This window comes from Piliocolobus tephrosceles, chromosome 11, assembly GCF_002776525.5.
Source record: "Piliocolobus tephrosceles isolate RC106 chromosome 11, ASM277652v3, whole genome shotgun sequence".
Classification (NCBI taxonomy): domain Eukaryota; kingdom Metazoa; phylum Chordata; class Mammalia; order Primates; family Cercopithecidae; genus Piliocolobus; species Piliocolobus tephrosceles.
In genome coordinates this window covers 107,875,547-107,902,028 of record NC_045444.1, presented here as the reverse complement: position 1 = coordinate 107,902,028, position 26,482 = coordinate 107,875,547, and the positions used below count along the sequence as shown (strand labels likewise).

The 26,482-nt window shown below is 39.7% G+C and overlaps 1 protein-coding gene across 3 annotated transcripts in view; it reads left to right on the top strand.

Moving 5' to 3' along the window:
- Nucleotides 1-24,671, top strand: part of EPHA4 (EPH receptor A4) — a 150,496-nt gene extending 125,825 nt beyond the window's left edge. Inside the window, exons 10-18 of one of the 3 annotated variants that reach the window (XM_023222140.1) lie at nt 5,045-5,103; nt 7,580-7,693; nt 8,157-8,342; nt 13,936-13,997; nt 14,454-14,663; nt 16,802-16,951; nt 20,431-20,624; nt 23,949-24,104; nt 24,445-24,671. In XM_023222140.1, coding sequence (XP_023077908.1) covers nt 5,045-5,103; nt 7,580-7,693; nt 8,157-8,342; nt 13,936-13,997; nt 14,454-14,663; nt 16,802-16,951; nt 20,431-20,624; nt 23,949-24,104; nt 24,445-24,559 — 1,246 coding nt within the window. In that variant the 3' untranslated portion in view covers nt 24,560-24,671. Of the gene's footprint in view, nt 1-5,044; nt 5,104-7,579; nt 7,694-8,156; nt 8,343-13,935; nt 13,998-14,453; nt 14,664-16,801; nt 16,952-20,430; nt 20,625-23,948; nt 24,134-24,444 lie in introns of all 3 variants that reach the window. The other 2 variants (XM_023222149.1, XM_023222157.1) reach the window with 2 other exon arrangements.
- Nucleotides 24,672-26,482: the final 1,811 nt, after the last annotated feature.

The window sequence follows — 26,482 nt, the reverse complement described above, 5'->3', positions numbered from 1 at the left end:
TATTTATTTATTGAGACAGTCTCACTCTGTTACCCAGGCTGGCATGCAATAGCGCAATCTCAGCTCACTGCGACCTCTGCCTCATGGGTTCCAGTGATTCTCATGCCTCAGCCTCACAAATAGCTGGGATTCCAGGCATGCACTACCACGCCCAGCTAATTTTTGTATTTTTAGCAGAGACGGGGTTTCACCATGTTGGCCAGGCTGGTCTCGAACCCCTGACCTCAGGTGATCTGCCCACCTCGGCCTCCTAAAGTGCTGGGATTACAGGCGTGAGCCACCACACCCGGCCCCAAAGCAGTATTTTATTATTCAGATGCGAAAAAACAATTTTAAGAAAAGACTAGAATACAAGAATGGCCCCTATTTCTTAAAGGAGAACTTGGTAGTGAGGGAAAGTCTTACTGATAACCAGGCACATGCTGTTTTTATGCTAACCTTCTAATGATTGCTAGTGACACTGGGTTTCCATTTATGTTAGGGTTATAAAGTACCCCCTTTACCTGGATAAGGAAAAAGGAGTGAATTGATTTTAAGAAAAAACTGAAGTTGTTATGGCAAAATTTATTTATGTATTAGGTCCTGGAGGCCTAAAGAGATTAAACAAATAAGCGAAGGTCACATGGCAAGTTAGTTGCTGATCAGGACAGGAATTCAGATCTTGTAACTTCCAGTACTGGGATAGATATATTATTTTAATATCTTCTTAACTGACAAAGTTGACCTACATAAAAACACTGACATTGGCAGTTCTATGGAACCAAAGCTTCAAGAGTCTGCTAGTGATGTTGGTAAGATTTGTAATCTGTGAATTAATGTGCAAGTCTATTACACAATATAAAGTCAGAGTTTACAAGTTAATTTTCTCCTCCTATTGAAGGTTAAGGTTTTTCACTTCGGAGCTAAGAGTTCACGTAACGCTAAAAGAGTTATCATTCAGCCTGTGCTACCACACCTGGCTAATTTTTGTATTTTTAGTAGAGATGGGGTTTCACCATGTCGGCCAGGCTGGTTGCGAACCCCTGACCTCAGGTGGTACGCCTGGGCCCTAATTTCCTTCCCCGGAGTATTATGATCATGTGAAAATGAAAACACTTAAGTGTTAGCCTAATTCAGCTCTGAAGAAGTCATGTGAATTCACACAACTGGGGGCAGATGATACCTTGGGATCATTTCTAAACAACTTGTGTGCAACCATTTCAACATGCGCCTTGTGAACAACATTCAGACATCATTTGGTGCAAGAACAATGACAGCTTAAAGAAGGGGAAAAAGAAGAATGGCTTCTGTGAATCTTCATGGGTGATGCCGTTCAGTGCTGGAAAGGGACCTCTTGGAGCCATGCTAGTTACATTGCTTTATCTTTAATATGCACTTTAGCTGAATAAATGACTTACCTTTTGCTAATTCGTTTTGGAACAGTGAACCACATCAGTCAAATCTGTCCACTTGACCAGAAAAGTTAGTAATTTAGTAAAAGCACGGTTTATGCTGGGCCCCTACCTTGCTCCCCCTCTCTATTTTGTTTGCTTTATTGAATACTTAAGGTGCCAGGAACAGCACGTTGGTTGAGAGGACTCACGCTGTTCTGCAACAATGTCTGTTAATACCCTTATTACCGTGTCCTTGGACTGCAGGAGGGCTTAGTTCACACTCTTTCAAAGTTTCACCTGCAGCGTGGGCGCTTTTCTCCAACTCCTGTGGCTGAAAGGGTCCATGTTTCCTTCTGGAGCATTTGCTAATAAAACACTCCACTCCTTCCCAATTTTAATCAGCTTGTCCACATCTCTATAATTAGAAAACCTTTAACAAAGTTTTCCTTCTGCCATTCAGGTGATCAGCCTCTGATGTGAGTTTCGAGTTAGGACTTCTTCAGGCAGTGTGGCTTCCTGCAGGCTGGCTGCCCCAGTGGGGAACTCCAATGGGCTTCCTTTCCTGGGATGATAATGGGCCACATTGTCCTACCCTGAGCCAAGGCAAAAGGGCCATCAGGTGTTAAAGGTAGAACAGGACACAGGCATTTTTGTTTTCCAGATATTTTAAAAAAGCAAACAGACTACTGTTAGCCTTTGAACAGTAATCCTTGTTTTTTTTTTTTTTTTTTTTTTCAGCCATTTCCTGCAGTCTTAAGGTTCCTCTCCTCCAAATAACACTCCACGTAAAAATTCTCGTTTAAAAACACACCTTCACCACTAATTTAATTCCTCCTTCTATGTTTAGAAGTCTGAGGAAGGGATGGGTGTGTCAACCTTATAATTAATGACCCCTGTCATTTTGTATTTCCTCTGGCTTTGCACATATTTAATGAATGTGCTTGATGTAAAACAGATAAACACTTTCCCGGGCAGCTTCAGGCCATGGTTTTCTATGGTATATGCCAGGTTTTTGTTTCATTGACAATTTTAAGTTGGTACCAAAGCTTTCTCATTCTATGCATTTTTTTTTCCTTCTTCAAAGGAAAGAAATTCAAATCAGTATTCGAAATCTTAAGTGGTTTAAAAGATGTAATTTTAGATAATGCTTTTAGGAGCTCTGATAAGACAAAATCCTTCAGGCTGGCAGGACCCTATCACACCCTTGGGACCAATCTATGGCATTTTCCTGACATAAAATGTTATGTTAGTAATCCCTGACCTCACACTCTTATATTTCCTTTAAAAGAAGGGAAAGGATGGGGGTGGAGGGAGAGGAAGAAGATTGGAGACTTCATCTTTTATAGAAAGTTGTTTGGCTTCAGGGTATTTAAACCTGTTTAGTTACTTCGATGAAGCAGTGGATTTTAAGAGCAGTTGAATTCATTTTAAGTGAATGTACTGATGTAAAACGTAACACTACTTATAATTAACTCTCACTAGGTATCCTTACGTAACTAGTCTCCAGCAAGAGAGGCCCTGTGAAGTTGTGGGCTGGATCAGGGTTTCCACAAAGTCCGGTACTTGCTAGGAGAACACGTGGTGATCCTCTTGCTCCCCACCCCCCACCCCACCCGGCTCCATGTCCTCATCCACAGGGAAACTGAGCTTGTGTCTGTCTGCCTGGTTGCTTTCATAGGGTTATCATGAAGATGCAATTAAATAATAGACTCTGGCTGGGTGCAGTGGTTCATGCCTGTAATCCCAGCACTTTGGGAGGCCTCTGTGAGCGGATCACTTGGGGTCAAGAGTTTGAGACGAGCTTGGCCAACGTGGTGAAACCCCGTCTCTACTAAAAATACAAAATTAGCTGAGTGTGGTGGTGGGTGCCTATAATCCCAGCTACTCAGGAGGCTGAGGCAGGAGAAGCGCTTGAACCCTAGAGGTGGAGCTTGCAGTGAGCTGAGATCATGCCACTATACTTCAGCCCGAGCAACAGAGTGACGCTCCATCTCAAAAAATAAAAAATAAATAAATAAAAACAATAGACCCTTTGAAAAGTTAAATGCAAAGGAAAATGCAAGCTTATGATTTGGGACTGAAACACCGTACTTCACAGTTAGCTGTCGTCACTGGAGTCTCTGTTTTGCTAAGTTTGTTCCTGCTTTGCAAACAGTTAGGGGAGGAGATAATACCTGAGATGAAAGCACTTTGAAAAGTTCAATGCAGTGTAAAAATGCAAGGTATTATTATTTGCCAGGGAATTATCCACACGGAAGAACATCTGTAGGCTCTGAGGGTCTGATTGCTGAACTGGTTCCTGGGCTGCTGACAATTAGGAGAGGAATGTGGGGGGGCAGCTTGGAGCATGTGGCCAGGATCTGCTGCCTCTCTGGTTGCACTGCCTGGCTCCTTTAGGTTCTGTTGTTCTCTCTTTGTCATAATCATCTGCCTTTCTACCTGTTCAAAGTTTAAGAGTCTGGAGTATAGGATTTTGACAGGACCACACTGCCAAGACAACCTGGCCTTGGGGAATTTTTTCTCATCTCAGACACTGTTTCTTTTTCTGTAAGAGTCTTACCTTACCTTGTGTTTGAAGCTCTAAGAAAACCTAAGATGTAAATTCCAGTGTAAATTTTACATTTCTGACAGAAACATAAATGTATACATTTTATTTACTAATTTGGTCTCAATTTCCCAAGTTTTAGACAGCTGTAATATCAACTGAGTTGATTTTCTGATTCCTTTAAGTGATATATATTCTCCTGATTCACAATGTACATATATTTTTGATTTCCAAGGCTTGAGTTGATTTTCCAGTTTGTATAAGAGAGATATATACGTTCATGATTGAAGATTTATATGTACTAAAGATTTCTAATCCACAAAGCTTTATAACAAAGCCAGATTTACGCTATTAAAAGTTGTAGGAGCAGAATGCCAAGTTTAAGATAATGCACCATTTTACCGAAAGTGAATTAGGCAAAGCAAAACAAAGCTTCTCATTTTTACCCTTGCTCATTTTGTACAAATTAGGGAACATAATTCAGTACAAAGCAAATACTTACTTTTAAACTTTTCGTTTATAAGTTGGGAACTTGTATGCAGCAACTGAAACCAGTAACCGCAAAAGTATTGTTTCAAGAGTATCATGTAATATGATAATGAATTTTTGTGGTAGTAGTTATCTGGTTATAGCAATAATATTTACTGTTACCCATCACATACTGAACATTATTGCCATTTGATTTACGCAGAATTACCCATGGAAATTTAAAATATATATATACATGCACACACATATATATATACACACATGTACATATATATATACACACATACGTGCATTTATGTAAATGGAAAAATAGCCAATAAACTTATCTTCAATAAGATAAATTTTCTCTGAGAGATTTTGAATTATAATTATATTATAAAACATTTGCTTTAAGCCATTGTAAGACACCTCAGTTTAAAACTGTGGTTCAGATGTGTCTCTGACTGCTTGAGCTTAAAACCATGACTCACTACCTGGGTGACAAGTATTTCATCTCTTGTAAGTCTCAGTGTTCTCATCTCTGAAATGTACATAGCATACCTGCCTGACTTACAGTAGCAAAGAATTTGTCTTATGGCATGTGTTAAAGCTTAGGTGTTTGAGGAAAATAATTCTCTTTTTTAAAAAATTTTAATAGACGGAGTAAATACAGTAAAGCCAAACAAGAAGCGGATGAAGAGAAACATTTGAATCAAGGTACAAAGAATTGGATTAAAAAATCTTATTTTTAGAGCATGTCTTATGTTTTCTAGTTTAAACATGTCCAAATAATATTTATGTGACTATTAACGTTATATAATATATTCCTTATCCCAATAATGTACTTCCTGAGTATCAAACTGAAATGGGCGATTTGGATGGTGAGATTAAAGATGTGGGATGAGGTAGAGATGTTTCTTTAGATTTTTACTTTTCCGTATTTTATCCTCGACTCTGAGAAAGTTATCAGTCTAGCTGGTTCATTCTTGTAGCTGGGTGGCAAGATTAAAATGGGTAATTTTTTTCATATAAGCTGGAAATTTGAGGATGAGGAAAAGAATAAGAAATGTAACAGTAATTGCTACTTCCCAGGGAATGGCTATATGTGATATAGAATTAGTGACTATCAGTAAATTTTTAGTTGATTCTAATTTTGATATTCCAAAGAGGTCAAAGAAGACATTCAAAGAAGTGTCTCTAGAGTGACTTAAGCAAGGTAGAAGACTTTTTTTTTTTTTTTTTTTTGAGACGGAGTCTTGCTTTGTCGCCCAGGCTGGAGTGCAGTGTCACGATCTCGGCTCACTGCAAGCTCTGCCTCCCAGGTTCACGCCATTCTCCTGCCTCCGCCTCCCGAGTAGCCACCACGCCCAGCTGATATTTTTGTATTTTTAGTAGAGACAGGGTTTCACCGTGTCAGCCTCACCTCAGCTGACCTCGTGATCTGCCCACCTCAGCCTCCCAAAGTGCTGGGATTACAGGCGTGAGCCACGGCGCCCAGCTGGTAGAAGACTTTCAAATGGACAGTGGTTGGTGACTATCCAGGAGAGCTGTCCACTAGAACTTTCTGAGATAACATTATTCTATATCTGCACTGTCTAATATGTAAGCCAATAGCCACACATGCTGTTGAAGACTGGAAATGTGGCTAATATGACTGAGAAAGGGATCTTTTTAATTTAATGTATTTATATTTAGATAGCCACAAGTAACAAGTCACTCACATATTAGTGCAAAAAGATAGAAGAAAGATTGACTGGGCACAGTGGCTCATGCCTGTAATCCCAGCACTTTGGTAGGCCAAGACAGGCAGATCACTTGAGATCAGACGTTCAAGACTAGCCCGGCCAACACGGCAAAACTCCGTCTCTACAAAAAATACCTAAATTAGTCAGGCATGATGATGCACGCCTATAATCCCAGATACTCAGGAGGCTGAGGCATGAGAATTGCTTGAATCCAGGAGGCGGAGGTTGCAGTGAGCCAAGATCCTACCACTGCACTCCAGCCTGAGTGACACAGCCAGACTCTGTCTCCAAAAAAAAATAGATAGAAGAAGGAGAGGGACTGGGAGTAGCAAGACTCATCTTAAAGATTTTCTTGGCTATAGCATATAAAGTGATGAGGGATATGGAGTGTCTAACAGCTTTCCATTTGTTCACCTCATTTCCTCCTAAAATCATATTTTTTCAATTTTTACATGAGATATATGTTTTTTTTTAAAGCTGATCTATTAAAAAGAAGTAGCAAGAAATTGCCAGTTTAAGGAGCTTATTCCTAACCAAGGGTATTGGGATGAGGGCAAGACCTATAGGCTTGGACAGTCAAAGGGACTGGGCCAACTGGTGTCCTGCATACCCTTTGTGTCCTAGTGTCCCAGCAGCTCCAGGAGGGAGAGGAGCAAATGCCAGGACAAAGCTTTTTGCAATGACTTCTGCCTCTTGGCCCAAATATCTGTCACTGGGCTGCCTCCAAACACATCTAAATTTAGTTTATGAGCAGTATGAGATATGACTGAATCGTACTTCCTGATGTCCAGACCATTCACAGTTAGGCTACAATGGTTATCTCCAGCTGAAGCTTTCTGGCAAAGTTGAATATCTTTGCTTATAACACCTTCTTTCCAAAACAGAAAAGAAGTGGAGGTCCACTACAGAGTCAGTATTCTCAAATCAACTAGCTGATATTAACCTTATTGTCTACTTTAACTTAGATTTAATCTAATTTTGTTAATTGTCGGTCACATATTTAATTCATCCAGATATTGGGCAAAATGTGACACCATGTGGAAAGAGCTGGTTAAAATTAAAAAGCTTCTATTTTCTTCCCTAAGGGAGGATAACTGAAAGCAGTGGACTTCATGCAAAGGCAAGGGAGCTATGAGCAACTGCTTGAGACAATAGTATTCAGCTAACACAATCCAAATTTCCTCCATTGGATGGGTGGTTTTAAAAATCTTGTCCGTGAAGTGTGAAGACATTCCAGGAAGTCAGTAAAGCTGCAGCCTCTTAAGTAGCTAACAATATTTTGTTTACCCACTAATGAAAACCAGAGCAAGAATTTAACCATTTTCTTATGTCAAGACCGTACAGCTAACTTGACTTTTCCTATGTTTTGTAATTTTAGACCCAGACTACTTATGTTTTTTAGTGGTTGCTGAGAAGTATTCAGCCAACTTATCATGTTTACTACCTAGGTGTGAGAACGTATGTGGACCCCTTTACGTACGAAGATCCCAACCAAGCAGTTCGAGAATTTGCCAAAGAAATTGACGCATCCTGCATTAAGATTGAAAAAGTTATAGGAGTTGGTAAGTGTCTGAGTGTCTGCTAATAAGTCTGTTTTCTTGGTGGATGTTAAATATGTGTGTGGATTATGTAAATGTATTTGTGAGTATGTGTGTATATACATGAAATTTCCTTTTCTTGAGTATAAAATATCATGTGTTATAAAGAACTCTAGTACCAATTTTGATTTTATTCTTAGAAACTTAATGCGATCTGAAATCAGATTGATCACATTCAAAATGTTTACTCTATTTCTTACTAACTGTAAGATTTTGTGTAGGGTTTTTTCATTAAGGCTTAGTTTTCTCTAATAAAATGGGGCTAATAGCATCTACTTCAGGGTTGCATGGAGGATTTTGTGAAATAATCTATGCAAAGCACTAGCACAGGGCCTGGCATGTAACAAACACTCAAGGAATGTTAGCTATTGTTCTTTCATCTTGAATGTGTTTCTGGTCCATCAGAGATTCTTTTTCTCTCCCAAAGGTGAATTTGGTGAGGTATGCAGCGGGCGTCTCAAAGTGCCTGGCAAGAGAGAGATCTGTGTGGCTATCAAGACTCTGAAAGCTGGTTATACAGACAAACAGAGGAGAGACTTCCTGAGTGAGGCCAGCATCATGGGACAGTTTGACCATCCGAACATCATTCACTTGGAAGGCGTGGTCACTAAATGTACGTGGGTCACCCCCTTTACAAAGCCAAGTTAGAAGTTACTGGGAAATTAAACACACATTTTCTTTCCAGGGAAATGACAGATGGCGCAGACCCACTGATTGCTAATAGGAGGAAATCAGTGCAGGACAAGTCATTAATCTTGTAGTCAGCTCTAAATGGGTCTATGGTTTCGGCTGATACCCAATCTCCAAGGCAGCTTGTGTGAGATTTTAGAGAAATTAATATAGCAGATTTTTGGTATGCCATGCCATCTTTCAGACGTTTGCTAGGCCAAATTGATTGTCATAGGATAGGCACAAGCAGATGGTAGGCAAAATAAAATTTAAGGACTTTTCCTATAAAGCACAACAAAACCTGGCCACACCTTGTGCTGGAATCTTTGGTTCCAGATGCAGAGGGTGAAGCTTGGGAATCTTTAATATATTGGGGGATTTGCTTGTCTGCTCTGCCTGATTGATGGCTGTTGCAGTTCAGCACCTATTTACAGTAACACCTGGTTGAACTTTCCTTTTTTAGTCCATTAGCATTCACTGAGCCTGTGAACCACGCTTCAGTTAAAATGCGACACAGCTCAACAGATGCATTTTGTGAAGCAAACTCTGAATACATCTGTAAGGCTGGCTAAGACCAACTTATAAAGTGCCACATAGACAGTACAGCTGAGGCAGTCCCTGTTTAAGGTGGCTCTGTTCCAGAAGCCCTCATATATACTACAAGTCAAGGATCTTGTAAGCCTGGGGCTATGTCTCCTGGAAGGCCAAGGCTTTTCTTCTTTGATTCAAGGTATCTGTGGAAAGCATCTTCACTCAGCATGTGCAGAGTAATGGCAATATAGCCACCCCAGTGGGGTGAAGCAGTTGGAGGAGGGTAGGTTAAAGAGAAAAACAATCTCTCACGCCTGTAGTCTTAGTTACTTAGGAGGCTGAGGCAGGAGGATCACCTGAGCCCAGGAGTTCAAGGCTACAGTTGAGATGGGTAAGTTTCCTGAACTCCTCGTGGGACTTGCAATGGGATGTGGCTTGTTTTGCTTGGCCACCGAGCTCAAACTTTTTGTGGGAGGGGGAGCACACAGGTTAAGCACCTGCAGGAGCCCAGGTGAGTGGTCACCAGTGATCTCTGGAGCCCCAGAAGGTGTATGTTACAAATAATGCTCTTTTAGCAGTTGCCATCTGCAAATGGCTAAGTGTTAACCAGCTTAGTGGAGAGTCAGAGTGACAGCCTTTTTCACCCTCCCCTCTTGGTACCTGCGTTCCTGTCTGGCATCCAGGAAGAATCAGGTCACATGGACTTGAAGGATGGTGAATGTATAAGCTTTATTGGGTGATGGAGGTGGCTCTCAGCAGAATGGGGAGCTGGAAAGGGGAAGGAATAGGAATAGAAATAGGAAGATAATCTTCCCCTGGAGTTTAGCTGTGCCAACCGAATGCCCATGGTTTCCAGGGTTGAAGGTGGGGCCTTTGCCGGGAACCACCATTTTCTACCTAGTATTTCCCCGCCTCCTGTCCGTATCATTCCTAGTGAGCTATGATAGTGCCACTGCACCCCAGTCCAGGTGACAGAGGCACCTGAACCTATTTTTTAATAGAACCCTGTCTCTACTTAAAAAAAGAAAGAAAGAAAAGAAAAAGGAAAAAGAAAAGAAAAAATGAGACATTAGGCCTGGGGCAGGTGGCTAGTAGGATGCAAAGTACGAAATCCTTAGGAAGAAGAAATGAGGTGGTTAACTAAAATGGGAGAGAAAGTATACACTATTGAGTCCAGAGGTCCTCAAACATAAGTAAAAATCTTCTGGAAAGCTTGTTAGGACAGTTTCTTGGGCCTCTTCCTGAGAGGTTTGATTCAGCAGGTGGTGGGCGGGCCATAGTTTGGAGGGCTAGAGAGCTCACCACAGGTGAAGCCAAAGCTGCTAGTATGGGAATCACACTTTGAGAACCACCGAACTGGGGACAAATGACCGTGTACCAGCTCTGCTGCTGCTAAAGCTTGTGACCTTGGACTGCTTGTTCAATCCTTCTGTTTCAGTTTTCTCATCTGTAAAATGGAGGTAAAAAGAGCATTTGCCTTATAAGGTTGTTTTGGGGATGAAATAGAATATTTTGGGTGGTTAGCACAATAGCAAATTTTTTCAGAAAAAACCTCATATGTGTTCAATGGTGCTATTATGTCTTAAGAAGTAGGGACATCTTTCCCCATCTTCAGAATCTTTCAAAGAAAACAAAACAAAAAAAACAAAAACAAAAAGGAACCTTGATGCGAAGGATATATAATTTTCTGCCTAAGGTGAAGCCTATAATTAGCATAGAATAGCTCTATTTGCTTTTTGAGATTACTTTTACAGACAGGATATTTTTCTGTTGCCTGTGGCCTTCAGGGCCGCCCAGAGTCCTTCACTACTTTAATTAAAAGATAACATTCCCTTTAAATACTTTTGCAGGTCCGTTTTCTAAAAAGGAGGCTCTGTTCAGCTTAGGGTGTTTTTCCTGTCGCAGACAGTGATTTTCCTAGCACCTCTGCAGAAGAGAGAAGAAACAGGGGATCTTTGTATTAAAGTCCCACCGCGCCTCTAAAACGCATAGCTATTACAGCTGTAACTGTTATAAACGACTGGATGCATTTGCATAATGCAGTTGTCACTGAATTAAAATGATTTAAAATTTCTACTGGAGAAGCTATTCCCTTCCCCCACCCCTCTCCTCCCCACTGTATCCCTGCCTAGTGGAGGGAAGGAGACTCCTCTATCCAAGAGCCCAGCCCAGGCCTATTTTATAAGCCCCTCTGCTTACGGAGACATTCGTCTTTATTTCTCTTGTAGAGCTCATAAAGGTTCTGACAAATGGATCCTTTTAATAAACAGAAAAAGGAATGCAGAAAAATTGTGAAGATGGTGCCAAGAGTCCGACTAGGGAGGTGTGAGGGTGAAAGGGTAGAGTGGAAGCGTGTGAATTCATTACCAGCAGTTACTTGAGTAACTTTTGAAATTGGCAGGAGGACCATAAATTCTCCGCATGACCCTTGCTTTTGGATCCTCTCCTGTAGTCTCCACAGCTCCAGAGGGATCTGGTGAAATGCAAGGAGGTGTTAATGCACAGCCATGAGAGGCTGCCCTTTCTCATTAGTTGACAAAGTATCTTTTGATTGAGGCAGGTTGATTAAAACTCATTTAGGCACATTTGTTCTGTCAGAAGACTATGGTCACAAGCTGAACTCGGTGGCTAGCGCCTGGAATCCCAGCTACTCAAGAGGCTGAGGCAGGAGGATCCCTTGAGCCCGGGAGTTCAAGGCTGCAGTGAGCTGTGATCATGTCACTGCACTCTAGCTTGGGCCACAGAGCCAGACCCTGTCTCTTAAAAAAAAAAAAAAAAAAAAAAAAAAAATCTTTCTTTTTTTTTTTAAGTAGAAAACCGTGGTCACACATGTAGAGGGTAAATGAATCTGAGAACTAAGCATTTCCTATTTATATTGATAGAGGATCGGCAAGCACAAAAAGCCGGCAAAGAGAAAAGACTTAAAAGTGGTTTTATTCACCTTTGGTCTGCACCAAGATTCCCACTTTTTCTACCAGCCTTCTTTCCTCACTTGAAAATAACATGTCCATGGTACTATTTTCTAATACAAAAGTGTTTGCCTCTGAGTGATTTCTTAGACACAACATCAAAAACTCAAGAAATCAAGAAGTATCACAAATTGATATATTGGACTTCATGGAATTAAAAATCCACTCTTCAACACTTTAGCCCCTAAAGTGAAAAATTTCCCCATTCCCTATATGCCGGAAATTATAAGCTGATGGCATCACTGGGTGGAAAATGTGTTTCTTTGGAATAATCATGGGTGCTTTTCAGCGGTGAAATATTTCAGCCCATTTTTCTAGACTGAAGTCTAAATAATCAGCAAATGCAGCAATAGAAAGTATGATTTTTTTTTAATTTTTATTTTTTTAGAGTCTCGCTCTGTCACCCAGGCTTGAGTGCAGTGGCATGATCTTGGATCACTGCAACCTCCGCCTCCTGGGCCCAAGTGATTCTCCTGTCTCAGCCTCCCGGGTAGCTGGGACTACAGGTGCCTGCCACTGCACCCGGCTAATTTTTGTATTTTTAGTAGAGACGGGGTTTCACCACATTGGCTAGGCTGGTCTCAAATTCCTGACCTCAAGTGACCCACCTGCCTCAGCCTCCCAGAGTCCTGGAATTACAGGTGTGAGCCACCGTGCCCTGGCAGTGTGAATATTTTTTGGTGTCTCAAACTGACATTTCATTGTCTCCCAAAGGAATATTTTAGGGACCTGTTTGATCCTTCTCTTAGAAAAAAAAAAAAAAAATTCATGATTCCCACCCTCCACTCCGCAATAATACCCTTTAGAAAGAAGGAATTTCAGACCTTGAGCTCATTGCCTGTGCAAGAAAGTGAAGAATGATTCTTAAGTCCTAAAGTCCTCAGAAAGAGGACTTCAGTGAAAATCTTGTTTCCACCTCATTCTGCTCAGGGCTTAAAATCATTTTTATTTCTTTGCGGAATGGGGGAAACAAGGATGTTCTAGTACTGAATTTAAATTCCTGTCTCAGATGAAATAATTTACTGAACCTTTCCTTTGACTGTTCTGGGTTTTTGTGTTTGTTTGTTTTTTGAGGTAGGCAGTTTAAGGAATCAGACCAAAGCAAGTTTATTCATAGTTAGGGAAAGTGAAGAGAAAGGACAGAGCCCCTGAGCTGAGCAAGACAGTGAAGAGAAATCGCATGCTTGTTTTTTGTTTTTGTTGTTGTTGTTGTTGTTGTTGTTGGAGACAGAGTCTTGGTATCGTTGCCCAGGCTGGAGTGTATTGACGCCATCTCGGCTCACTGCCACCTCCGCCTCCCGGGTTCAAGCGATTCTCCTGCCTCAGCCTCCTGAGTAGTGGCATTACAGTCTCCTGCCACCACGCCCAGCTAATTTTTTTTTTTTTTTTTTTTTTGTATTTTTAGTAGAAACAGGGTTTCACCATGTTGGCCAGGCTGGTCTCGAACTCCTGACCTCAGACGGTCCTCCAGCCTTGGCCTCCCAAAGTGCTGGGATTACAGGCGTGACCTACCGAACCCGGCTGCATGCCTGGTTTTAAGATGTGTCTGGATAAGGAAGGATTCAACATAGCTACTACTCCCTGAAACACGGATTTCTCTAAATAAAGAAAAGAAGTTGATCTGCCTATTGATGTCCTTAGCTTCTTACAAGTGGCTCTTCTGGGGACAAAATAAATTAATTATCCTAAAGATTATTTTTGCATTGAAACAGGCCCTCCCATTTATCATTTTCCCCTTTTGCTTGAGAGAGCAATTATCCATTCATGTTGCTCCCTGGATACGAGAGGCCACTTTAGTTAAAAACCTCGTCAACAAGCCACCCAAAGGGTTAACTATCCAGATGGAATTTAAACCTACTCGTCCTTTTAATATTTCATTCCTAGCTCCCCACAGCTGAGGCATAAGCTTGGCTTGTTTTAATTAAATTAGATCACACAAGACAGGTGTCTTGGCAGTAAAATTGTGCACAGCCCATTTTTATCTCATTAACTGCAGTGCTCATCAAAGGTTTGTGTTTTTCTTTCTGAAAACTCTAGGTAAACCAGTAATGATCATAACAGAGTACATGGAGAATGGCTCCTTGGATGCATTCCTCAGGGTATGTGACGACTTTATATTAAACCCAAGAATGTTGGTATTTGGAAGACTCCTAACAGAGTCCTTGTATTCGTTCTGTTCGGTGGTATTCGTGGATTTTTCTTTTTAATGGGGCAAAGAAAGAAGAGGAGAAATCGAGAATGATGTGATTTTTAAGGCTATTAAATAATCCATGTTCAACGAGGGTAGTTTTTGATTTATTCCTGTAATGTGGAGCTGTTTGAGCCATAGATTCATTACAGTTGGATAATTTCCATCTGTCACAGGAAGCAAACCCAGCTCCTAGGGTACAGTCTGCTACTGAATTAGTGACTTTGGTCAGAAGGGCCTGGAAATCATGTTGAGTTTCACTGCGTACCGGATACAGATATCCAAAAAGATCCAAGTAATAAATGCTTGGTGAGAATTAATTTGGCCTAATGGTAATGGGATTGTTCCTCACTCCTTTTCTATGCAGAAAAATGATGGCAGATTTACAGTCATTCAGCTGGTGGGCATGCTTCGTGGCATTGGGTCTGGGATGAAGTATTTATCTGATATGAGCTATGTGCATCGTGATCTGGCCGCACGGAACATCCTGGTGAACAGCAACTTGGTCTGCAAAGTATCTGATTTTGGCATGTCCCGAGTGCTTGAGGATGATCCGGAAGCAGCTTACACTACCAGGGTAAGAAAGATTGGTGACATCTGGGCTTTCACTCTGGTGAAACTGTTCCTCTCTTCTCACTTCGAGATCGAAGCCCTTTGTAATTCTTTTATTTCTTAAGTTTTCTCATGCCTCAAAGCCTCCTCGTATTCCTGCGTCCATTTTTAAACCATGTTTCCAAGAAAAGAGGGATTTTGAAGCTGACCCTAGATGATGACAATATTAACAGCCACAAACTAGAAGCAAAATGAATTATCTTTCCCTCTATGTTTTCTTGGCGGGGGCAGTGGGGAGAAAGTGTTATGAACAATAAAACGGTGTCTTAAATAAAAATGAGCTAACTGGGAAGCAAGCATTAAGGATCAGTTTATACAATAAATGATCAATTACTGAGAAAATCAGGAGGTAGCTTTGCTTATTTATTTTTTTGCACTTATATTTGCCTGCTGTCTTCCTGCCTCTTTCTTCCTTTTTTTTTTTTTTTTTGTTTTTGTTTTAGATTTTGTATTTGCCTTTTTTCTATTCTTTAAAAAAATCCTTATTCTAAATGAGACAAAGCAATGTTTCTAGTTGGTTGGCTACCAAATCTCAGAATGTATATACAGGATTTATAAAACATTTATACCATGCAAGCTTTTCTAGTATCTAATGGCCTTCATTTTACCACTGGTAGATAAGCGGGGATTAAGACACAGTTAAGAGTTTTAAGTACACAGTTAATGGCTGTGCTATCTTAGCTCGACTATCTGAATATAAAATACTAATGGAATAAACACGGAATCATAAAACAGTTATTGGCCATTAACACTGACACTGTTAAAATCAACACGAAGCTGACAGTTACCAGCCATTTTCCCGTTTTAGCACTCCTCGTTTTGCATCTGCAATCCCAAGCAATGGGGGTTTTTTGTTGTTATTTGGTTGGTTGCCTGGCTGAGCCTTTTATTTCGTGGGGGAGATCAGGGGGTATAGTATTCTATTTCTTTGGCTCAAATTTTGATTCTTATGCTTGTCCTCTTTTGAATTCCAAGTCCATTCATTTAGAAAAGAATACATCTTTGTGAATGTTGAAGATCTTTTATTTTTTCCCAGTAGTTGGAGAAAGAAAAGTTAAAGGAGGCTTCTAGAATGATACATTTACATAGATAAAACCTTAGACAAATATTTAAGCAGGGGGGAATGCAGTACAAGTGTCCTGTGTGTAACAAGGATGAATGCAATACACTGGGTTTTCAGAGTTCACTGCAATGTATCAAAGCAATTTACAGTACAATTTATTGTCCTGTTTCATAGCCCTACCTAATAAAGCAAAGAAAACTTTTAAATGATGGCCCTGGGGATACCTCAAGGGTCTGAATTAGACTTGAATTAATTTCCCCAGGTGGAACCCTAGGACATTGAAAACCTGACTGAAAATACCTTAAACATAAGCAGAAACAAAGAAGACATTTGAGGCAAAAAAAAAAAAAAAAAAAAAAAAAAAAATGCATTTTGAAACTTTTCCTGGGTAATATTCACTTGCTTTACCATTTTACAAGTCTTTTTTTTTTTTAATTTAATAACAACTAAAATCCTGTCCTTACTCCATTAAAGTCAGTAATAGCTCTAGTGTCTGGTATTATTTGGCTTTCTCTAAAGGCCTATTTATCATATCATCCCCTAGCTATTGGGCATGTTTCTCATGCTGTATAAGGGGAGGTAGACTTGTGTTGGATAGAAATGTTCATATTTAAATTCCTTCATTCATGATTTTTGAAGCAGTATTAAGCATTGCCTTCCTTTGTGCTCCTGGGTGAAAGAATCCAACAAAAAAATCAAACAAATGTCAGCTACATATCACTGATACCCCGTGGATAACATGTATTTTGTAAAACCTGAGATTTCTTTTTTTCTAGAATATTGCCTTAAGCAGAGCTCAGATAATAGGTAGGTTTTGAAAACATAATTAGATTACTTAGTCACTTCCCTGTGAGTAAAGAAAACATATGAGAACTGTCTTAACCTGGAAGACTTGTGTTAAAATGAACAAGTGTCTTTTGTTTTGAGAGCTATCTCAAGAATGCTGTTGTCCTGCTTGGCTAGGAGGAGCTACATTCGGAATCTAAAATGGCACATCAGTGATGTACTTAAGGAATAACTTACGGCTCAAATGTTCACAGGGTGGCAAGATTCCTATCCGGTGGACTGCGCCAGAAGCAATTGCCTATCGTAAATTCACATCAGCAAGTGATGTATGGAGCTATGGAATCGTTATGTGGGAAGTGATGTCGTACGGGGAGAGGCCCTACTGGGATATGTCCAATCAAGATGTAAGTCTCTATGTTCTGAAATATATTTTTTCACATTGAGATTCAGGAAGTTCTGCATTACTGTATGATGGAGTGAGCACGGGGTTTGAAATGATACATTAAACTCAACTTTCTTAATACAGATATATCTAGCAAGCTAGTTCGACATTATAACCAACAACTATTGATTTCAAGGACAAGAATTAAATGGCCTACATGGTACAGTATGGGAGATAGATACATACACACATAGATGCATAGATAAAAAATATGGGATGGTATTTTTACTTGGTGAACTTTCAAAACCAAAGTAAAACAAAATGAAACTGAATTTTAAGAAAATGCAAAGATTATGAAAAAATAAATTTCACATATGATAAAACGGACATGAAAGGTTTATTGAAAGAAAACTAGTGAATATTTTAAAGCTGGCATCATTGTAATTAGAGCTCGCCCCTTGAGGACTCTAAAATAAAGCTTCACTCAATGACCCTTGGTAAATTATGCACATCCCTTTAAATGTACCATCTGGACTACTTCGTAAGGGAGGATCCACGATGACTGCAATTTCAGAAAAGGATTCAATAATGACACTAATAAGATTCCAGAGTAATAGAATTTAATTACAAACATCTCCAGTGAGAAAGAAAGAAAAAAAAAAAAAAGTAAAAGAAAACCCTAGATTCAAGGGGTCTTCCTAGAACACGTTTTAGCTAATCCTGGAAAAGTTTACGTTAGTTCTGGAAAGATTGGGAATCGTATTAAAATTAAATGGCTACCTATACTTTTTGAACTTGCCTAGTTTTTTATGTATGTGGTAGGCCATTATCAGAGAGGGTTTACAAATGCAAGGTATTCAGTTTATCAGTTAGAATTATATTTTGGGAACCTCTTTTCAAAAATTATCTTTGTGGTGGAATGTTACCTATCCATCTGCTTTGTCTTCCTCCAACAACAGGAAGTTGCGCAGCCTTGACGGTTACAGCCAGGTGCACTTAAGAAATAGCATGCAGGCTGCCGTATCAATTAAAGAATGTTTGGAGCAATAGAGAAAATGATGCACTCCGTGTCTGGTGGGGCAAAAAGAATTCTCTATGCTGACTAGCCAGATTAAGGGGAATAATTCGGTAGTGTTCACGTTGTATTATCTGTGAATTATAACGGAAGATTCATAGCAGATAGGAAGAAAGCAGCTAGCCTAAGTCATAGTAATTACAGGCTGGAAAAAGACTATGGAGGTGAATAGCATGTAATCTATTGCTTATATGATTATGCTATGCAGACAGCTTCTAGTAGCTTCTTGTAGCCACATTTGGATTCAGGTTAGAGACTCTCAGAGGGACAAAGACAAAAAACCTAAATGAGCAAATAGTAAATGTAACTACTATAATTATTTGATACTTAGGCTTTATTTTTCTTTCATTGAAGTCACGACCAAGTGTTCGTAAGAACAGAGAATCTGAAGATGTCAGTTTTTCCACCCTAAATATGTTCAGATCTGTAATTTTGGCAGTTTCTATATACATATATATTAAAACTGTTCTTTTGTTTTGCACTTTCAGTTCTCTGGCTTTATCCATGAAAAGGCATCTGAAGCCATTTCTTGCTCACAAATAATATTGATCTATTATTTGTCTCTGTGTTGGATTCTATGTAGAACAGGAATCAATAGGAAGTGTATCTGGAGAATTACTTTGATGTGTAGAATTAATTTGGCATATGGTAAATGGAGTGAAAGTAACTGTTGAAAATATGTCAAACTTAGCAAGTTTTTTGTTTGGTTTAATCCTCTGCCCCCCAAAATATTTAGCAGTAAACTGAGAAAATATGCTTTGCTAACCTATGAGCCATCTTCCAAGCTGGCAGTGGATAGGGAGCTTATGAAAGAGCATTAATCAGTCTGAGGGGTTATAACAATTTATGTTCCCCTGGCATCAGCCCAATGTTGCTTTCATTCTCCTCAATTCAGTGCAAAATGCTCTCATCAAGTCTAGAGTCAACACCGTGCACCTGGAAAGATAAAAGAAACCCAGGTGATCAAACTGACGTAGTGTAGTTGCTAGAAACAAATAGAATAAGGTTCAATAAGACAGCATAGAGAAGTCTGCTTTACAAAGAAAAGGAGGTGATACTGATACAAGATATTGGCCAAATACATGGGAGAAAAAGGATCAGAGGGCTCAATAAATCACAAGATGATTTGTTAAACTGAAACAGTGCTCTTATTAAGAAGACCACAGTCATACTAATCCAAAGACACTGGACCCAACAGACTGTTTTCTGTCGAAGGCCAATTTCTGAGCAGTCAATAGACCCACCACAGGGTGAGTCCAATGAAGTCATTGGGATGGCTCAACCACTGGTTATTTCCCTGGCAGCTATCATGTTGATAGAAAGAAAAATAAATGGAGTGATTTAAAGCAAATAAAATTTTTAGACTCCCAAACAAATAAAAGCACCTCCAGAATCCAGAGGATATCCATAAACAAAGATAATGAGTAGCCAAAAAGCTATGAAGTAATTCTCTATAAATTTGATATATCCTACCATATTACTTTATTGGAATTTATACTCCAAAGTTGGGGAAGGATGTTAGAGAAAAGTCTGTAAGAAAATAATTTAAGGCCTGTGAAGACAGATGAGAAAAATTAGAATTAGCAAAGACACTGTTGAATGAGTTATTGATGACTTACTAGGCAAGTAGACTGTGCTGGACACTTTGGATGGTCTTGGCCAATAAGACAATTATCATCTACCATTGTAACTTCCTTCTTTAGATGTGAGAGGGTCTCCTTCAAAATGTAAATGCCCCAAAAGAAGGAATTTTTTAAATTGTTTTTTACTTTTTTAAAAAAATTCTACTTACTGACACCTTTAACAGGGTTGACTGACAGCCAACTGAGACCAAGAAAGAAATTCAGAATTGGTGTCTAGGGGTAAAGTAATCCAAAAGAAAAAATGGCTGGGCATCTGGACTTGGACTCTGGTGTTGACCCACTAGCTGTCTATGTAAGAGGACGGGGGCTTATAAGGATGCAAAGAAAATTCCATTTTGGAGACAGCTATTAATTGCTTCCCAAGGGAGGTCTTTAGCGCTATGTCAGAGTCTCTTTTGCTAAGAGTGTTTAGGTGTGCTAATGTTGAAGAGCAGAATGGAGCGGGGCAGGGGACTGGAGGCAGGGGGCAGGGCCATGTGATCTCTGAGGGCCATCACCAAAACTGACACCACATTGTGGATCTGATTGGGCTCTAACCACTTGGGAACACTGATGATTGATGCGTCTTCCCTTTAGAGTACACCTCACAGCAACAGCTGGCTTCCCTCTCCTGTTGCCCGTGATACTCAGGTCTAGCTTTGGCTCATGTGAAGGAGTTGGAGCTGTTCCCAGGCTCCAGCTTGCTGGCAGCTTCATGCACAAGAAACATGCCAGTCAGAAGGGTGAACCTTGAACAGCAGCTTTGCCTGGCAGCTTAACGTACGATCCTGTTGTCTTCCATAGGTGATTAAAGCCATTGAGGAAGGCTATCGGTTACCCCCCCCAATGGACTGCCCCATTGCACTCCACCAGCTGATGCTAGACTGCTGGCAGAAGGAGAGAAGCGACAGGCCTAAATTTGGGCAGATTGTCAACATGCTGGACAAACTCATCCGCAACCCCAACAGCTTGAAGAGGACGGGGACGGAGAGCTCCAGGTCAGCCGTGCTTACTTAATAGTGATGTATGAAAGAACACGTTAGAGGAGGCAGGCAAGTGACTCACTTAAATTCCTGCCTTTTCATCAGAGGCCACTTCATGGCTCTCTGCAAACTGGGTGGCTTCTTTCTCAATTAGTACAGTATTTAAGGTAGTTCTGTTCAGCATTTTGAATAACCTAATACCTGTCAGCCATCAAATAGTTATAAGGAAAAAGCTTTAAAAAGTAATAATAGCAAAGAAATAACTGAAGTGCCTATTTTAGGATGCCAGACCTGAAATTTAGGAAGAGGGATGAAATGTACTTTTAGAAGACGTTCAGATCAGCTATATTTTGAAATGGGGCAGAAACATTGGAATAGTAAGAAATAAAGATTAGAAGACAGGTCTCTAAGCACAGCAATTTTAAGTTGACTTATAAAGTGTTAATTGTAAGAAAGAGATTAATTAGTTTTCAGTTCTTCTGGCTTCCCTTTTCTGAGTCTTTCAGAGAAGGAGGAAACAGGGCCAAGATAGGAAATGATTGAGTTACAAAGCATGCAGATGAATGTTTGGGAATGATTTTAAAGACCAAAATGATTGGACCACCTAAAAGAGGTACTTACCTTCTTGGAATGAGCAAAATGAAGAAGCATATCAGTCTGTAGAGAACATAAAGATACTGTAAGTCCTACAAGTTCAGTGAGAACTTTCTATATGGAGAATGGACTTTACTGGTATAAGGTTCAGGATATCTACATATCAGTAGTCTCTTCTGAAAGGGTGTCGACCATCTTTATCAGTTAAATAATTTTAGAATACAGGCATAATAGACCAGGTGACTCAGGCCTGCAAGAGGTGAGACACTCACTCATCTCCGAGTCTGGGCTCCTCACAGGCTTCTGTTTCATCATGATCCTGTGTTAAAAATAGGACATTTTCTCCCACAGTATTTAAGCCCTTCCAATCTTTGCAGGCCCTGTGGTGTTCTCCTCTCATCTTCCTCCTGAAAACTTAGACTAAAGATCCTAGAAGAGAACGAGTACACATTACATGAAAAAAAAAAAAAAAAAAAAAAAGAGAACTTTGGAATAGACAGTAGAGATACCCGATATTCTCCTCCAGGTTTTCAAATCCCTGTCATTAGCCACTACACAAAATCCTCAATGGTCTAGCTCTTTTCAAATCAAACTGAAAAAGATTGAGTTAACATTTCACCTCTGCCACTTGGTCACTATGTGAACTAAAAAATAAAAAAAGTCTCCTACTGTTGTGAGGCTATTTCTTGTTCTTCTGTTCTCCAGGAGGGTGAAATAGATGACTATAAGGCCTCCTTTCCAGAGCTAGCTGACTTCTCTTCCACATTTTAGATCTTCAGCACCAGAGCCCATGTATTTTTTCTGAGGGTCCATTCAAGGCCAGTTTTTTTGGTGTTTGGTACTTCTTCTTTTAGCATAAGTCATTCAACCACTCTTACCACATAGCATCTGCTTTGCCCCAAGGTACAAAACAAGTTGAGGTATTAGATACACTATTATCAGTTCTAAATTCTTTTCGCTGATGGTACTTAAATAGCTTTGAAGCTTATTATGGCTTACCTATAATGAGACATAGTATAACATGGTATGTGACTCAGCACAAAATTAGGCTAATGTCATGGTGTGCCACCAAGAGCACAAAGGCTTCCAGAACAAGCTTAAGAACAACCCTTAAAGTTATTGACATTGAGTGAAGATATTTTCATTGTAAGGTCATTTTGACCTTGTCGCTGCTCAGAGCCTACATCTTCCTCATTAACGCTTTTGACTTAAAGTCAGAAGTAAATGCAAACTATTGGCTTTTGTCTAATAACAAATATTATTGCTTTATAGCCACACTCAATTAAATGTCCAAAATTCTATGAGGTAACATTTGTTATTGACTCAAAATTGAAAGAATAATTACATCTTGATTATTTTTGCTATAAACATTTACAGAATTGTACTTAGAAAATCAAATTTACATTGAAATAATGGACACAAAAGAAAGGTTACAATGGCAAGGTATTATTTGGACATGAAACTGATTGATAAAACACATCTTTGTTAAAATATTTATATAAAAAATACAAATCAAGTCTATTTAGATGAAAATTAAAATGTAAAAAATCGAATTGGATTAATTCTGCTATGTAGAAAATTAAAGCATTATATTGACTTAATTTTGTTTTTACAAGGAAAGGGTTTTTTGGTTGAAAATTTAGTAGTAATGATATAATTCTGATTTAAATGTTTGTACTTAAATATAGTATCACATTGAAAATCAGGTGAAAGTGTTAAGATCAAACACATTCTGTAATTTTTAGGGAAAACAGAGTTCAAAAACTATGACTTAACAAGTAGCAGTATTTTTCTACAGGTTATTATAGTAAAGGTAGTATAAAATACCCCCATGAACCCTACTCTGATTATTAAGCAATTGGATGATGAGGATGACTAACTATAGTTCTCTTAATAGTTTTTATTAGTAAATGATTTTTTATGTGTCACTATCATTAGGAAAGGTAGAATTCCTACCTGTAATTGCTTGTGACAGTGACCTAATAGAAAACACCTGGCCTAAGAAATGAGTAAACTAATAAATAAGTTAATAAGAAGTGCTTTGAATTTGTTGAAATCATTATTCAGGAACCCCAGCAAGGGAATACGAGAAGCACATTCCGCAATCCAAACAGTGATCAAAGTGGCCATTCTTCTGCCAGCCTTGGCACTCGTGCTGGTCAGGCAGGGGTTGATTAAAGAGGGGATTAACTCTCTGCTGTCCCAAGTTTGTTTGAATGCCCCAAGTCTGCCTGCAGACCTGGCTGGAAGCATGCTGGACTTGAATTCTTGCTGTTTTCTCTGCTTCCATCCAGTCTGGCAGGTTGCAAGCTCGCAGTTTTCCTTACTCATACTTCACTAGGGTTTCCATAGTTGCTGAACGAAAGTCTGTAATATTCAGTGCTGGCAGGGATTGGACTCTTTCTGCAAAGACTGAACAGGTTTCAGCCATGAGGGCTCTCCTAGTCTTCACGCCAGGCTTGGGTGTTAAAAGACCTGCAATGAGCATGAATGCCCTCAGAGGGCCACATGAAACAAGCGCAGGAAATAGAATTAAGAACAAATAGGATGATTGATACGTGCTTTAGCAGCTTTGTGAAATTAAGAGCAAAATACCGCATGGTTACATTTAACAACAGTTGTTCCATTTAAAACCTTCTCTTAGCTTTTTGATTTTCCTTGCCTAATTTGAGGCAATCAGATTTCAGAGTCTTCTTGTCTCACTGGTAGCTCCATTCTGCTTATATTTTCTTGTTCTGTTTCTAGACCTAACACTGCCTTGTTGGATCCAAGCTCCCCTGAATTCTCTGCTGTGGTATCAGTGGGCGATTGGCTCCAGGCCATTAAAATGGACCGGTATAAGGATAACTTCACAGCTGCTGGTTATACCACACTAGAGGCTGTGGTGCACGTGAACCAGGAGTAAGTACTCAACGATGTAACACGAAAGGGTAAATCTAGATTTAATAGTATTTTCTTTTTTTTGCTTTGAGCTGCATAATCATCCTACTCATTTAAAAACAAAAACAAAAACAAAAACAAACTGGAATGCCTCTCATTTTGATCGAATGTAATTTTACACAGCCTCTATAAAGTAGCTACATTGTTGCATTAAATTGCTTAATGAAACATTTTAATACACCTGCCTTGTTGTGCTGTATTCATTGTGGCTGATTCAAATGTGTGTCTGCATGAAGCCCTAGAAAAGAGACTGTCAGCCCCCATGACTTTTTCCGTCCCTCTTTTGTCGCCCTGTGTACAGGGACCTGGCAAGAATTGGTATCACAGCCATCACGCACCAGAATAAGATTTTGAGCAGCGTCCAGGCAATGCGAACCCAAATGCAGCAGATGCACGGCAGAATGGTTCCTGTCTGAGCCAGTACTGAATAAACTCAAAACTCTTGAAATTAGTTTACCTCATCCATGCACTTTAATTGAAGAACTGCACTTTTTTTACTTCGTCTTCGCCCTCTGAAATTAAAGAAATTTAAAAAAATGTCTGCAGCGTTGCTTGGTGTACAGATTGCTGAACCTGTGGGGCTTACAGAAATGACTGCCGGTCAGTTGAATTAGACCTGGAACAAATCGTTTCTCAGAAGTACTTTTCTGTTCATCACCAGTCTGTAAAATACATGTACCTATAGAAATAGAACACTGCCTCCGAGTTTTGATGCTGTATTTGCTGCCGGACACTGAGCTTCTGAGACATCCCTGATTCTCTCTCCATTTGGAATTACAACCATTGTATTTTGTTTGTGGCATAAATTACAGTCATCTCTCTTTCACTGGAATGAAGACCATGCCCAGGAACATTTTTTAAGGACTCAGCTGTGGCTTTTAGGGCTTGGTTCATACCATGGGGGAAAAAAAACAATCCTAGGAGAAAGCAACGTGGCTCATTCGTGTTGCCTCTTCAGTGCTCAAGCCACCTGGTGGATTCCTATGACGCAGGGGGCTGGAAAGAAAGGGAAAGTGGATTTAAAATATATTTGTACAAAAAACCAAGCCCCATAATCCCTAACTGGACAAATAAGGTCTGTTTCTTTGGGCCTGAGGCTGTGCCATATAAAGTCTTGTTTTAGGACTCTACAAACTTGTCCTATCTTATGGATAGTGGGCTGTGACAATCTGGAATAGAGAACGTTCACACTTCGCTCCTTTAAAGGAGCGACCCCAGATCTGCAAGGTAAGTCCAAAAACCAAGAATGAATTTTTCTCCGGTGAAAACTTCTTTCGTGCTTTAAACTTGATCTCATTCGAAATACTGAAAACAGAAAAATACTCTCTCACGTCTCTCAGGTTGTGTCGATGTTTTTCGGGATTTCAGTCCTTTTCTGACAGTGAAAGAGGAGACCAAACACAGTATGGTTTCCCTGCTATTCTTCCAGGGAGAAGTGACATATGAACCAGATGAGGTCAGGCTCTGAGGGATGGTCCTAGACACTCGCTGGCTGTTGGCTGTGCGCTTTCCATCACAAAGGGCTCCTCCTGTCCTTTGGTGCCATTCATTCATGGCACACATGTTTATTGAGTATCTTCTGGGCACCAGGCAGCAAGCACAGGAGTCTTTCTCTCTTGTTTACCTCAATGGAGAAGTACTGGGGAGACTTTTCCATTAGCCTCATTTTCTGTCCTGCTCCAGGAAACTCTGTCCCCAAACAGGGCCAAAGAGGATTTACCAAGATGCCAGTGGTAAGACTTGGAACTCGCCTCGGCTTCCTCATGATCAGAAAGTTGACCTACTGAAAAATGCGCCGCGCATCATAAACCTATTAGCTTTCAATGCTTCTATTTTTACATCCCGGCATTGAGTTTGTTCATTCCTAGAAGCAAAGGACGTAACTTTGGACTGGACACATTTTAACTTTTTTTTTTCTTTTTTTCTTTTTTTTTTTTTTTTTGAGTTATTTCATTTTTATCACTTTTAAACAAGAGTTGCTGATGTTAACGACCTTTTTTTCCCCTTGGTTGTATGCTGAAAGCTATTTCTTATAGAGCAAGGAATGTTAAATTTGATGCTGTCAAATCATGACAGTTTAGTAAAAACCTTTTTTACAACATTAGTTGTAAAAGCTTTTCTGTTCAGAAGGAATGTGAAATTTGTTTTTAAAACTACTCCAACAATTTTTGTTTTATCACCACTTTTGTAAAAATCTAGGAGTTCTGGATATTCATGTTAAAAGCTGAAAAATATAGGACTTTTTTGTTTTATTTTGCTTGGTTGGTAAAAAATGCTAATAATAATAATATTATTATTATTATTTAAGACAGAGTCTCACTGTGTTGCCCAGGCTAGGG